At 55.6% G+C, this 14968-nt stretch overlaps 2 protein-coding genes across 2 annotated transcripts; one reads left to right on the top strand and one right to left on the bottom strand.

The window, feature by feature from the left end:
* The first annotated feature begins 17 nt into the window (after positions 1-17).
* Positions 18-1241, top strand: DNAJC30 (DnaJ heat shock protein family (Hsp40) member C30). The gene has a single exon (XM_042971623.1). It carries the CDS (start codon positions 102-104, stop codon positions 780-782), a length of 681 nt encoding a protein of 226 aa, XP_042827557.1. The 5' UTR covers positions 18-101; the 3' UTR covers positions 783-1241.
* A 6283-nt stretch (positions 1242-7524) lies between these two features.
* On the bottom strand, positions 7525-11640 carry VPS37D (VPS37D subunit of ESCRT-I). The gene is made up of 4 exons (XM_042971655.1): positions 11481-11640; positions 9968-10139; positions 9402-9484; positions 7525-8787 (listed from the first exon to the last, which is right to left on the bottom strand). The coding sequence occupies exons 1-4, from the start codon at positions 11616-11618 to the stop codon at positions 8425-8427; spliced, it is 756 nt and encodes a 251-aa protein (XP_042827589.1). The 5' UTR covers positions 11619-11640; the 3' UTR covers positions 7525-8424.
* Between the last annotated feature and the right edge of the window lie 3328 nt (positions 11641-14968).

The following is a 14968-nucleotide window of genomic DNA, read 5'->3' as shown; positions in this document are numbered from 1 at the left end:
CCTCCCTTTTTACCCGATTGGCTAGAGGGCCGACGCGCTGCGAACAACGCGCGCTTCCCATTGGCCAGTTAGTCTCGCACCGCCCGCATGGCCCGTTCAAGATGGCAACCAAGCGCGATCTGGGGTGGCCACGGCGGTTGCTGTGGGGGTTGTGGCTGGCCCGGGGCGCTCCACAGAGCCCGGGTTCCGGCCTGGGCCTAGAAGGGAGGACTTATTCCCAGGGCGACGGCCCGTACTCGCGCACGGCGCTCTATGAACTGCTCGGCGTGCCCACCACAGCCACGCAGGCGCAAATCAAGGCGGCCTACTACCGGCAGAGCTTCCTCTACCACCCGGACCGCAACTCGGGGAGCGCCGAGGCTGCCGAGCGTTTCACGCGCATCTCCCAGGCCTACGTGGTGCTGGGCAGTGCCACCCTGCGTCGCAAGTATGACCGCGGCCTGCTCAGCGACGAGGACCTGCGCGGACCTGGCGTGCGGCCCCCCAAGGCGCCGGTCCGCGACACCGGCTCGCCCCGCCCCCCGCCCCCTGCGTCTCAGGCCCACGGCCGCGGTCGGGCCACCGCGGGCGCCAACCGCACCATGTTCGACTTTGACGCCTTCTACCAAGCTCACTACGGAGAACAGCTGGAGCGTGAACGGCGCCTCAGGGCCCGGCGAGAGGCCCTACGCAAACAGCAGGAGGACCGGGCCAAGAAGGGCTTCCATTGGGACGACACCCGAGACGCGACCTTTGTCTTCCTTCTCCTCACGGTCTTCATCATCATGGGCTTTCGTTTTTAAAAGGAGAGAGGAAGAAAGGGAGCAGCCCCCCGCCAGCCCCGAGAAAATGGCCTTTCCGGTGTTCTTGAACCCTTTGCCTTCCATAGTCTACCTCTGCGGGGGTCCGGAGAAACTGCTCTCCCCCTCCTGTTCCCCGCCCGCCCAGCTTAGCCGTCCACGTACGCTTCCCTCCCCTACGGTCCAGAAAAGAAGGCTTCTCGATGCCCAAGAAAGAGGCCCCAAGAAGAAGAGTCCCAAAAGCCCGAGAGTGAAGGGTTTTCTGGAGTCCCTTGGGTGCCTGCTTCCAGAGGTTGCCTTCCTGATGTCAGCTTCTGGAACACTTGCTCGGGCTTTATTGTAAAGCTCTGAGCAAGAATTGTCTGCTCCTGCCCCGCGCTTGTACCGTGGGGCTCCTGTGTAACCTTGAACCGTGCAATGTGACCAATTGTTGGCTGCCAAAAGAAAAATTGTGGGGTTGTACGAACCTTGTCTTTCTGTGAGTTCCCCAGCCACAGGTGAGACCTGACGTAAGACTGTGATCTTTGGAAACCTTGCCATTCTTGTATGATCAGCCCCAGACCCCACTCCCTTTTCTGTGGATGGCATGTGGGAGTGGGAGAGCAAGGTCATGGAGCATAAGGAATTGAGTGTTCCTGTGCCCACACTTATCTAATGTGTATGACCTTGGAGAAATTACTCTGTGGGCATGACAGCAGAGGAACAAATCATTTGCTCTCTTGAGGCCTGTCACACTTTATTATCTACAGTTCTAATGGGCTCATTGATTAAAACATGATGTGATAGAGTTAGGTTTATCCTTGGGACAGTCAGTATGCCTGTCTCTTGGTCATTCCTTTGCCAGCCAGCCCCATTGCTAACTGTGCAGCCCATCCCCTCCCAGAGATAGAGCGGCCAGCTGGGACGCTGAGTCGCTTGAATGTGGCCTGTCCTCTTGTTTAGCCCCACAAGCCAAGTCCTTGAAACCTGGCTGCTTGAGTTTAGGGTATACGGTAGTACAAGGGACAAGAGGCTTGTGGTGGAAACAAATTTCTTTATTCAGAGCTGGCTGAGACTTTCTCTCTCTCTCTCTCTCTTTGTTTTGTTTTGTTTTTTAATATTTATTTTAAGAGCACATGTGTGAGCCCGGGAGAGGGGCAGAGAGAGAGGGAGAGAAAATCTTAAGCAGGGTCCATGTTCAGCCCGGAGCCCGATGTGGGGCTCCATCCCAGGACTGCGAAATCATGATCTTAGCCAAAGTCAGGAGTCGGACAGTTAACCCACTGAGCCACCCAGGCGCTCCTCTCTCTCTTTCTAAGCAGTTGGTCATCACTTGGCAAGAGCTGTAGAAGTCAGGCTGTCAACTCTGAGTCCCTGCGCGCGGTACATGTATTGGCTGTAAGATTTTAGGTGCTTAAGCATTAATGCATGGGGCCTAAGTGTAAAGCTGTGAGCTAGGGAAGCCTTTACAAGAGAGATCTACCACAAGGGTGAGGACAGAAGTGAGCGTGAGTTCTAAACAAAGCCAGAGGTGCTTGGGTATATGAGGAAGAAATCCTGCATTCAGTCTTTCATGTGAAATCCTTGTAATTAGGATAAGCCCACAGCTAGTTCAAACTGGTGTCTTGGAGACCATTTGATTCCCTCCAGCCTTGGAGGTCAGGGGCTGCAGTGACTGTACAATTCAGTGGTAAGGATTTGAGCCTGCTTGGATTCAGGCTTGGTGAGCTCAGCTAGCCTTGGTTTGGGGGGAGGGGTGTATGTACTTTTGAAAAGAACATTTAATGTTATTATGTTTCATATTTGGAAAACAAGTTCTTTTTGAAATCCAAACAACAAGTAGTGTTAAGCTTAGTAAAATGCACAGAAACTAGTGATTCTCAGCCAAGCTGTTGGCATTATGTGGGGCAAGGTTCTATCAAAGTTTCTATCAAAAAGAATTGGGGTTCTTTTGGGTTGGTTTATAAAAGCACTCGTGGTCTGTAAACTGCTGGGCCCTTTCTCATGGGCTCCTTAACGTAGACCTCAAGTTTGTTTTCTCTCGGTGAACATTCCCTGGGGCTCCAGAACATGGAGAAGGATAGAAAGTTCCAGAAGACTGGAGGAAGGGGCAGACCCTGTGAAACTTCTGGAACATTCCATGCAACTCTGAGCAGGGTAGTCAATAAAGTTTGTTAATCATCCAACTGTAAGCCTCTCCTTAGGCGTAGGACCAGACTCACACTAAACAGTGCCTTCTTGCCTACCTCAGGTTTTTCTTAGCCCCAAGCTGAACTCTTAAGTTCCTACTCTGTACTCTCCCTAAAATGGAGTTTGGGCTCTTTGTGGAAGGGGAGATGTGTAGGAGGATTTTTGAAGGACCCTCAGACCCCTTCCCACCTATCCCCCATGCCTGAGGATCGTCATAGGTCGTTCTTTTCTCAGTTTCTTACCTGCTCTGGAGAGGAGAGACTGAACCAGGCCGTGGACATTATCCCCTGCCTTCTAGGGGCTGCTCCCCAATTCCTAATAATGGAAGAAGGCTCAGATAATAATAAGAAGGCTCAGACATGCTCAACTTTTCTCCTTTTCTCCTTTTGATCACAAACTGAAACAAAACTCCCTTGAAGGTTTGGACCTAGGACGGGAGGTGGACCAGAACAGCCCAGCCTGCCTTGGGCTATGTTCCCTGGGGTGGGGATGGGGTTGCGAGTACAGTATCAAGCTGAGTGAGCAGCACACACAAGGCCTAAATGGGGAGACCCGGCCGACAAGCCAGGAGTCAGAGGTTGTGGAGGCAACTGTATGTTGTATACCGTCTTTGGACTAGATCAGGACTTCGTTTCTCCTGAGCCAAACTTTTCCCTTTGTCGCATTTTGTTTATTGCCGGGTGAAATGATCTGAGACCCCAGTGCTGAGGGAGCAGGATTCCTTGCTTCCCCTCTGAAGTTCTGGCATTTCGTTCACTCGGCACACCTTGCCTTCTATAGTGATCCCAGCATGAGCCAAGATGAGGAAGAAGAGCCTACCTTAGGCCGGTGTGTGGCCTCTCTGGTCACTTTTATACACGTATATATAGTCCTTATAGCCAAAAGCTGAGGTGCCAAGGATGGAACCCAAGTGGGCGGGCATCATACTCCCTTTTGGGGAAATGACAGTGGGGATGGGGAAGGGGTGTGTATCTCAGACCTTCCTGGAAGGTCACCAGATCCCAGGAAGAAAGGCTGAAACAGGACAGCTGGTAAGTGGTGGTGTTACTTCAGTCCACTGTCTCGAATTCAGTGCACTAGATAAGTGCGCTCCATCCTGGTCTTTCCCTCCTCTCAGTTCCTCAGCTGGTGACAAGGTCACACACTGTCACCTGCCTATGATCAAGATCATAGGAGAAGGCCCGCCTTACCTGTGCTCAGTGCCTTGGTTCTCAGGCCCAGCTTGTGGCCTCGGTGGCCATAGGGTTTGTGCAAAGCAGTTGAGGGTCCCTCTGAGGATGAGAGTGACCTGAGTCTGGTCCTCTGAACTTGAAAATACCGAGAATACTCGGTGCTGTTGTGCCCAAGAAGCAGGTGCAGAGAACTCATCTTCACCATTTGCTGTGAGGTCATAGCGTCACTCACGATCTAGCCATCTCACCACCATCTCTTAAGCCTGTCCAAACCTGGAGTCCTCTGACCAGACTTGAGGTGTGTTTGCCTTTCCATCCTGCTTTGGCCCCTTCAGTGTTCACACCCTCAGTCCTGGGAGGGGGCTGCTACTAAACAAAAGAAAGCCTGTTTCAGGAGGACCAAGGAGAGGCTGAGATTTGTGGGTCACAGGCCACATAGTCAACCTGCACACAGTGTTTGGCTGTGGTTGGCACAGTGTCTTAAGAAAACTTTAGCCAACTTTCAAATCTTGGGAGACTGTATACAAATCTAGAATTCTGACTTGTCTCAAAAAAATGAGAAAACGTGCTGCCATTGCCCTCACACACATACTCGAGTGTACTACCACGTGGGAGAAACTGTAACATTTGCCTTTGAGACAGGACATAGCCCCCCATTTCACTGTGTTCCCACCAGCAGACAGGAAATGTAAAAGGCCTTGATCCACACACTTGGACATTTTGCTCATAATAGAGAAGTGTCTATATTCCATGTCTGCCGAGATGGAGAAAAAAAAAAAAGAACCATGCATTTCCAAAAAAAAAAAAAATGAGGGAGGCTGTATTTCTTTGTGGAAATGGACTGCTTTGCACCTCTGTGACCTTCCTAGCCCTGGCAGACATTTGAGTTTGCAGATCCCTGAGCTACATCATATGTTGTTTTGAGAGCTCACACTTAAGCGGGGAGGCAGAGTGTAAACCTTATTTTCATTGTGGGACAAGAAGGATCTTTTGAGAAGTCCACAGCAATGGCCAAGGTCCTAGACAAAGCCAGAGGTCCTTTGGTACAGTAACATCAATTCCTGCACTCGCATTCAATCTTTTGTATAAAATCCTTGTATATAAGTTGGGATAAACCAGCAGCGAGCCCAACTTGGTCTCTTAAAAACCATTTGATTCTCTCTAGACTTAGAGGTCAGGGGCAAGTTCTTAGCCGTGGCTTTGCAGTGACCACACCACAATTCAGTGGTAAAGATTTGAGCCCACTCTGGTTCAGGCCTGCTCAGTTCAGTAAGCCTTGATTGGCTCAAAAAATGGTATTATGTTTTATATTTGAGAAGGAGGGAAGCTTAGGAAAATACTCAAAAGCTAGTGATTCCCAAACAAGGATATGCACATAACAGGCTTTCTTAAATGGTGGGAACTCTTGTGTTGTGTGTGTGTGTGTGTGTGTGTTTAAGTTTATTTTGAGAGAAGAGAGAGAAAACTTCAGGCGGGTTCCGCACAGGGCTCGAATTCATGAACCATCAGATCGTGACCTGAGCCAAAGTCAAGTATCAGACACTTAACCGACTGAGCCGCCCAGGTACCCCTGGAAACTGTTTTTATCAAAAAGAGATAAAAGTTTTGTTCTTTGGACAATTTTTTCTTTTTGGTTTGTGAAAGCACTGGTGGTCTGTAATAGGTGAGACCTTTCTCATGGGCCCCTTGATTTAGATTCTCAAGTTCGTACTCTCTCAAGGAGGAGTGCAGCAGCCAGGAACATTCCCTGGGTGCCTGGAACCCCACAACAGAAAGTTCCAAAAGTTGTCTGGCAGCAGAGAGTGCCCAGACCACCTGGAACCTTCCAGAGCCTTCCAGAACATTCCATGTACTTTCAACCAGGGGGCTTAATGAAGTTTATTAACCATCCAACTCTAAGACTTTACCATGGCCCAGAACTGAGCCCACTCTACTCTGTCAGTATCTGTACCCGCCTGCCTCAAGTCTTTTGTGCTGAAGCTGAACACCAAAGAACCTCGTACCGTACCCCTTCTAAAACTGAGTTTGAACCCTTTGAGGGAGGCAAGGGTGTGTAAGACTTTTGAAAGACATCATCTAGTTCCCTTGTTAACACTCTTCCCCTCTCAGATCCTCCCTTGGGTCATTCCTGTTTCTACTTACCAGCCCTGGGGAGGGGAGGCTGAGCTACTAGGCTGCGGACATTAGCCCGTGCCTTCTAGAAGCTTCTCCCCAACTCACAATAGTGGAGGAGGATTCAGGCATGCCCAATCTTAGCTCCTTTTCTCCTTTTGGTTGCAAATGAACAACCCTGGAAGATGGACCAGGAATGGAAAGCCAAGACAAGGGGGGCCCACCTTGCCCTAGGCTGTGCTGAGAATGTGGGAGGTCTTCCAAAGTTGTTCAGTCTTCTGTCATCTCAGGCAGGTACCTGGTGGTTCCAGTGTCCCTCAGCCCCCAGCAGTTCAAGTGCTGGCAGCAAGGACAGTAGGGGAACCAAGGCCAGTGTGGGGTAGAGCTTCTCAAGTGGGCACTATCTGTGTGTGCTTTGGCTGGGCCCCTGGCAGGGATACCTCTGCCTGCCTGCACTTGAAGGGCTCTGGAAGGCTCAAATGAGCCAGTCCCTCCAGCCATTGCTTACATCTCTAAAACTCCCATCAAGCAGTCACTGGGGTACTGCTCACACATCTTTGTGGTTGGTCCTCATTCTTCCTGTGGTTTCCACCATTGGTCTTGACTCTGACCTCCAGCTCTACATCTCTAGCCCTTGGAGATTCAGAGGCTAACTGTCTCACTTGTAGCCAGACCCCTCAACTACTCATCATGGGATTTAGTCCCAATCCTCTTTCTCATCATACACACTAGGGGCATTCTAAGGAGACCAAAGGCAGTAGTTTGGTGGGTCGGTCCCTCTTACAGTGTAAAACTTCGGTGAAGAGCAGAGCCAACCCAATACTTTACTCTTTCTAGATGGTTCTATCCCTATTAACATGGACCAAGATCACACTCGCTTCTACAGCACTCTGCCCCCTCTTGTTTGCAGGACCTTCCATGCCTCCCTGCCAAACTTCATCTCATTAGACTTGACCTAAGCTGATCCACAGCCTGTTTCCGCTCTCCTAACTTCTTGTCCCACACTCACCAGCCAAGCTGGTCACCTAGTATTCACCCTGGCTGAAGACCAATACCTTCAGCCTTAGAGAAGCCCTCCATTCCTCAGCGGAGGTGGTCATCTGGCAGGCCAGAGCAGGAGCAGGCACCATCCTGACTGGGCTTACAGGCAGCCCAGGAGAAGAAGGTGCATACAGGTGAGGCGGTTGGGAGAACAGAGGTGGAGCAGAGTGTGCTTCTGGCCAGAAGTGCTGGGAAGTTAAGAGTTAGGAAAGACTCCCAGTCAGTAATCAGAGAAGGCTTCACGGAAGAGGCAGCAGCAGTGCTGGACCTGAAGGAGCTAGGCTTTTTGGACAGGCAGAAAGGAAGGGAGGGCATCTCAAGAGGAGGAAGCACAGGAACTCCGGTGCGGAGGCTGCAACGGCAGAGGCAGAGTGGCTGGTTGAGGGAGCAGAGACGAGTCGGGCAGCATCGTCATCCTCATCATCACATTTATTGACGGCCCCTGGGAGGTGGGGCTGGGGACAGAACATACAAAGACAAGGACCTGCCCTCAAAAAGGTTCCATTCTAAGGAGACGGGGACAGAAAAATACAGAATGGTCTTTCCTGGGGATGGCCCACTCTCATCTGTGCAGGTCAGGAGCCCCTGGCCTACCTTGCCCCAGCGACCGGAGCATGAGTGGGGCACAGAGTAGCCCCAGGGCCATGGTGTCCCCGGCCCCGCAGCTGGGGTCTGACCACCTGGCTCCTGGGCTGTGGGCCCCAGAACTGGGGAAAGGTAGGAGCAGGACGCGGTGGAAGGCGCTCCCGCGCCCGTTGTGCCAGCCCAGTGGAGTGGTAGGGTGCTTCGGCCCCCCTGGGCAGGGTCCCCGGGGGGGGGGGGGGGGGGGGGAAGCAGGCACCTTTCCAGGCGCCCAGGCAGAAAGTCCTTTCACTGGGGCTGGCCCGTTACCCGGGAGGCCCCAGCCGGGGAAGGAAAAAAGGCAGAGTTTCCTCAGCGCCAGAGACACCCTGCCCACCCCACCTCCGGCCCGGCCCGCTCTCTGGGCAACTTCCAGGTGACCCTCCTCCCCAGCTCAGCCTCCAGGGCCGGGGACGGCCTGAGGCCAGGGGGAGGGGCCTGCCCCTCCCCCCACCCAGGCAGTGGGGGAGGAGGAGGAGCCACGGATCAAGTTTCTCTGGGCCCCCCACCGGGGGGCCGTACGCCGGATCCTACCGGTGGGGGGGCTCCGGCTGCGAGGGCCGAGGGCTCAGCAGAGGGGCCGGGCCCAGGGGGCACCCGGGGGAGCCCTTCAGGGGGGGCACGGGGCGGGAGTCCAAGGGGGGCAGGCTCCGGGGCACTGCCGGCGGCCCCCGGGCGGCCCCGGTGGGCGGGACGGCCGCGGCGGGGAAGGGTCTGGGGGGGTCCGCGGCAGCGGTGGGGGCTGGCTGGGCAGACCGCTCCCGGCGCCGCAGCAGCTCCCGCAGCTTCTCCGCCTGGGTCCGCCGCAGGTGGGCCAGGGCGCGGCCGCGCTGGAAGGCGGGCAGGAAGGCCTCCAGGCTCTGCTCCCCCAGCAGCAGCTGCTCCATCTGCTCCTGGGGTGGGAGGGCCGGGCCCGTGTGAGAAGCGCACCCCCCCCCCCCCGCCCCGAGACCGCCCTCCCTCCCTCCCTCCCCGAGTCTCTCCCGGGGGCCACCACCCCGCAGCTGGGAGATGAGGCGCCCGAGTTGTGGCCTGGGCCTGCCTGGGGCTAGCTGACGGACAGCGGACACATGTCCTCTACTCTCAAGCCTTGGTTTCCTCACTGTCACCAGACCCACTGGGCGGAAGAGGAGGCAGAATCAGAGATGGGGACACACTTAAACTTAGGTGTCTCTCATCTCAAGTCCAGGGCCAAGGCCCCTCCTCCCCTACCTCCTTCAACTCGGCCCTGCGCTCCCAACCCGGCAAGCTTGGAGAAGTCTGTCCCAGCGACTCGGGGGGACCCAGTCTACACTGTCCTACGCTGAGACAGTCACAGGTGGGGAGAATGAGCCTTGCCGTCCAATGCGGACAGCAGTGTAGCGGGGCTCTCCTCGGGGCCAGGCACTCCAGGTGGGCTTCCTGGAGGAGGGGCTCTCAACCCTACCATGTAAGAATGAAGGGGGGGGGGGTGATGATAGTTTGGGTCTCCCGCCCTGTCCCCAGGCGCAGCGGCCCCTCCCCTCACCTCAGCTTCCTGCTCAGCTTCTTCCAGCTCTGCCTGCAGCCAGCCCAATGCGCAGTGGGGGCTCCAGCGATGCATGCTCTCCTCTGAAGGCCACAGAGGGACCACAGTAAATAGCTCCTGCCTTCGGGACCCATGGCCTAGGACAGACAGGCCAGAGCCCCAGGGCCCGATCCTGACACTCACTGACCCTGTGTGTGACTCTATGCCTCTCGCTGGAGCCTCAGTGTCCTTATCTGTGCACTGCCCATGGGATCAGTCTGTGAACCTCCCCCCCTCCCAGGGTTCTGTCCCCGTCCTAGTGCAAAAGAGGAAGCAGGGGCTGTGTTCCCTGGAGCACCCCAGGCCACTTTCCTTCCCCTACTCAGGGCCCCCAGTTCTACTCATTTACTGCTCACTTCCCCAACTCAGTCTTCCAGGAGGAGGACCCCTAAGCCTCGCCCAGGGAAGAGGTCTGCCCACGTCCTGCCCTTCAGAGCCTAGCACCTCCCCAAGGCCAACCAGCCTTGGGGATGGCCAGCTGCCCCCCCCCCCCCCCGCCACAGCCAGTTCTCCCAGATGTCCCTCACCCAGTCGCTGCAGCTTGTCCGCACAGCTCTCGGCCACCTCTCGAAGCTCCTGGTACTTGATGGCGAGGGCAGCCCGGCCCATCTCCAGGCGGGGCCGCAATGCCAGGTTCTCCTTGGCTAGCGCGTGGTTGGAGGCCAGGCATGCCTCGCGCTCCAGCTGCAGGCCCTGGAACTGCCGGCACAGAAGAACCAAGAGGCCCGCTCAGGGAATCTGCCCACGTCCACCTCCTGCCACCCCCGGGGGGAACAGGGCCCAAGGGCCAAGCCGGAGGCGCCTCAGCCTTCAGGATGGCGGACTAACAGGTGGAGGGACTGGGAGAGGCCTGGACGGAGCTTTGCCTTGAGGTCCCTCTCTGGGCCTCAGTTTCCTCTCACACAAAGTAAGCTAAAAACATCTACCTTGTGGGGTTGTTGTGAGACCAAGTGAGGAAAACGATGACCGCCTCCACAAATGTTAGTTAATTTTTAATTTTTCAATTAATATGTCTGCTCAGGTCCCTAAGGAGTCCCCCGCCCTCCTCTGTCCCATTTTCCATGCATGGGCAGCTTTCCTCTTATTCCAGGCCTTTGTCTGCTTCCTCCTCAGGTGTTTGTGCCGAAAACACTCCCCCCTGCTCTTACTCTCCAGAGGGATGTCTTGGCCCTGTCCCTGCATGATTCCCCCCTCAAGCCACCCTCTCTTTCCTTCGCACCCCTCCTTCTGCCCTCCAGTGGAATCCCCACACCCCAAGGAATACACACCCCCTTTTCCTCCCTGATCCCCAGCACCTGCTCCCAGCTTTCCTTCTCTTGCAGAAAGCAGACCCCCTTTCTCTCCTGGCTCTGGAGGATGCTTTTTCCTTCTGTTTCTCGGAGGGCCAAGCCCCCCTCCCTGCCCCTGGAGAACGCACTACCCTCCATCTGTCCCCTGTAGGATGCACATGCCCCTCCTGTCTGCCTCCCTCCAACATACACTTTCCCTTTCTGCCCCCCACAGACAAGCAGCCCGGGCCTATCTCCTGTGAAATATACAACTTTCTCTTATGGTGGCCTATGGAATACACGCCTCAGCTTCCAGTACCCCTCCCCAGCGGAAGACACAAAGCCCCCTCTTGCACCCCTAGAATGCGGACGCCCTCCCAGAGGTCCCCCCAGGTGTCAAACAGGCCCCTAGTTCTCCCTCTAGAAGGCGCCTCCCCTTTTTGGCCCTACTGAACGTGGGTGTGCGAGACAGGGCCCCCCACAACACAGCCGCCCCCTGTCCCCGGAACACACCTCCCCGGAGCATCCGCTGGAGGACACGCCTCGCGGCCATCCCGGGGGTGCACGGGCGCCTCCCTGGGTCTCCGGCGCCCCACCCGCCCCAGGCCGGCTCCGGGCGCCCCCTCCCCCGGGGGCGACTCCGCGGGGCCCACTCGGACGTGCCAGGTTCCCGCGGCCCCGCGGCCCGGCCCGCGCGGCCCTTTGGTCGGTCGGTAGGTCCGGCAGGCCGCGGCCCGTCCCCCGCGCCCCCCGCCCGCGCCCCCCGCGCTACCTTCCTGCTGAGCCGCACGATCCGGTCCAGCTTGGGCTCATCCTGAAGCAGGTCCCGGAGCTGCCCGGTGCTGAGGATCCCAAAGCGCCCCGGGCTGCCGGGCTCCGGCCCCGCCCGCGCCGCCCGGGCCCGGTACATGCCGCCCGCCCGCGCCCCCAGCTCGGCTGCTGGCTCGGCCCGCTCGGCCCGCTCCGCCCCGGCTCCGCTCCGCTCCGCTCCGGCTCCGGGATCCGGCTCTGGCTCCGGCCGGGCGCGCCGCTCAGCCGCCAGAGGGCGCCCCGCCCGCTCTTAAAGGGGCCGCGGCGCTGGGGCTGGGGGGTGGGGCGGGAGGGGGCGGGCCGCACCCCTGGCTGCCGGGGCAGAGCCTCGCCTCCCGCACCCGCGATCTCCCGGCAAACCCATCCTCCTGCCGCCAGGCGGGTACCCGAGGCTTTTCTCTCCCCGCACCCCTGCTCCGGCCGGCATTCACCACGCCCCCCCAATCCACCCCTCCCCCTGGCGCGGACTCTCCCACCCCAGACGTTTACAGTTTGCAGGGCTATTTCACATCTCTCCCTTGGATCCTCACAACAATTTGCTGAGTTTGGCTGGGCGCCAGGAGCTTCTGCCCTGTTGCTAACTTGGGCAAGTCCTTTACCTCCCCAAGACTCAGTTTTCTCTTCTGTAAAATGGGGTGACGATACACCACGTGAAGATTAGAGCTAGTGAATGCTGAGTGTCTTATCTGTAGGAAGTGAATACCTAATGTGAGTGATGGTTATATTAGAGATGAGGAAACAGATGCACACAGATGATGTAATCTCCCCAAAGTCACATTACAGGTAAATGATAGACATTCTCCTCTCTTCCTGTCTGTGCAGTATAGTATGCACAGAGCACATGGTGCCTCTCTGTGCTGGGCACTGGGCTAAGCTCTGTGAGGGCCTGGTCTCTGCCCTCAGAGAGCTCACGGATTAAGGCAGAGTCACATTCTCAGCTTCCTTTAACGGCAGGTGTCAACCACACGATGTCTTCCTTTGTGATTCCCATGTGATGCCAGAGGATGTCATGGACCTTATCTTCAGGAATAGGTTTGGCCAGTGCCATTGTCAGAAAACAGAGAGTAAGTCACTTGTCTAAAACCAAACCGCAGGGGCGCCTGGGTGGCTCAGTTGGTTAAGCGTCCTCTTGATTTTGACTCAGGTCATGATCTCACGGTTCATGGGTTTGAGCCCCGCTTAGAGCTCTATGCTGATGGCACAGAGCCTGCTTGGGATTCTTCCTCTCTCCCTCTCTCTCTCTCTCTCTCCCTCCCTCTCTCTAAATAAATAAATGAACATTAAAAAAAAATAAAACAGCAATGAACAAGCTTATTCCACCTCATCACACTAAGAAAGCACAGAGGTGGGACCAGGACAATCAGAAAACCTCACAGTGGTGGGGGGCGGGGAGGAAGGAGAGGACACCAGAAGAGGTGATGTTTGAGCAGGGTTTTGAGGGATGCATAGGAGTTCTGAAGCTCCCTATTTTCATAGGGAAAATAATGAAACCAAAGGGAAGCCCATAAGCCAAGGACTCTCCCAATCCAGCCAGAGCACATATCTCTACATGGTAGAGATATCTGAGAAGCAGAGAGAAAACTGATGGAGCTGGGCGGGACAGGCTTATTGACAGACCACGACGACAATATTTCTTCCACATTTTAATGATAACTGAATTTGGTTTTCCCCTTCAAGACTCAGCTGGAACACCACCACCTCCAGGAAGCCCTCTCTGCCTCCCCAGCCTGGGACGCGTGCCCCTCTCTTCTGCGCTCCCCCTGTCCCATCCCTGCTGTCCCTCCATCCTGGTCCTGGCCATTATCAGGAGCACCTCTACACCTGCCAGTTTCCTGGCTATGATCTCCCTGGTTCTGGCCTGCCTCCTCAGGACCCACCATTTCCATTAAGCTTCCGTGGTTCTCCTAGATACCCCCCTAGCTGGCCCTCCTTTGGGCCCTCCTACTCCGGGCTGCAGGACCTCTGCACTCTGGGAGGCGCTGGTAAGAGCTGATGGGAGACACCCACCCCGCTCCATTCCCCACCCTTTCTTGCCCACTCCCCTTTGTTCACCAGTCCCTCTGTTGAATGCCCCACGGCAGCGCCTCCTGCCTCCCGTAAACCCTCCCCACACTCCTCGGACCCTCATACCTACTCCTACCTCTCTCGGCAGGGGAAGGGGGGAGAGGGGAGGTAACTCTGCTGCCTGTCACCTGGAGAAGCTTCCGCCACTTTCTGCCTCACCTCTTTGGGCTCCGCAGGCAGCCCTTCCTTCCCTCCTGCCTCTGGGAAGAGCAGTCCCTCTGGTTCCAAAGCCAACCCAGGTACCTTTGCTATGGGTCTCACCTTCACCTGCCTCCTCTCGGATGCCCTGATCCAATCGAGTAGTTATGTCTCTCTTTCTGTCTCTGTCTCCTACATCTTTAATCTCTGTCTTTAGACTGGCACCTTACTTTCACTACCACCCCCAATATTTTGTTCTCTCTGTCTCTCTCTTTTTTTTTAAACATTTATTTATTTATTTATTTATTTATTTATTTAAGAGAGATAGAGACAGAGTGCAAGTGGAGGAAAGACAGAGAGAGAGGGAGACACAAAATCCAAAGCAGGCTCCAGGCTCTGAGCTGTCAGTACAAAGCCCGATGCAGGGCTCGAACTCATGGATCATGACCCGAGCCGAAGTCAGACGCTCAACCAACCCTGCCACCCAGGCGCCCCATCGCCCCCAATATTTTGAAGTAACTTATGATAGACTGAATACTTGTGTCCCCCCGCCCCGCCCTAAAATTCATATGTCAAAGCCCTAACCCCCAGTGTGATGGTATTTGGAGGGGGGCCTCTGGGGATGATTAGGTTTAGACTAGGACATGAGATTGGGGTCCCCATGATGGAATTAGTGTCCTTACAAGAAGGGGAGGAGAGACTAGAGTTCTTTTTCTGTCCACCATGTGAGGACCCAGCGGGAAGGTGGCCTTCCGCAAGCCAGGAAGAGGGCTCTCCCCGGAAGCCCGATCTGTGGTACTTACTTTGATCTTGGACTTCCCAGCCTCCAGAATTACGAGAAATAAAAGTCTATTGTTGAAGCCACTTGGTCTGTGACACTTTATTTTGGCAGCCCAAGCAGACTAAGACGTCCCCTCCACACTTCATTCCCTGCGTCCATTTCCTCACCCTCCTAGTTCCTCGACTCAGTCTGACCTCACCCCCCTCTCACCACTTGGAAGTCACTGGTCTGAGCCAAGGTCATCGACCACCTTCGTAATTACCGCCAGGGCTGTTCTTTTTCACATTCGCCACCATTGACCACCATCTCTCTTTTTTTTTTTTTTTTTTAATTTTTTTTTCAACGTTTTTTATTTATTTTTGGGACAGAGAGAGACAGAGCATGAACGGGGGAGGGGCAGAGAGAGAGGGAGACACAGAATCCGAAACAGGCTTCAGACTCCGAGCCATCAGCCCAGAGCCTGACGC

The sequence above is a fragment of the Panthera tigris genome, chromosome E3, assembly GCF_018350195.1.
Source record: "Panthera tigris isolate Pti1 chromosome E3, P.tigris_Pti1_mat1.1, whole genome shotgun sequence".
Lineage (NCBI taxonomy): Eukaryota > Metazoa > Chordata > Mammalia > Carnivora > Felidae > Panthera > Panthera tigris.
The sequence above is the reverse complement of the archived record's forward strand: the minus strand, read 5'-3'. Positions and strand labels throughout refer to the sequence as shown.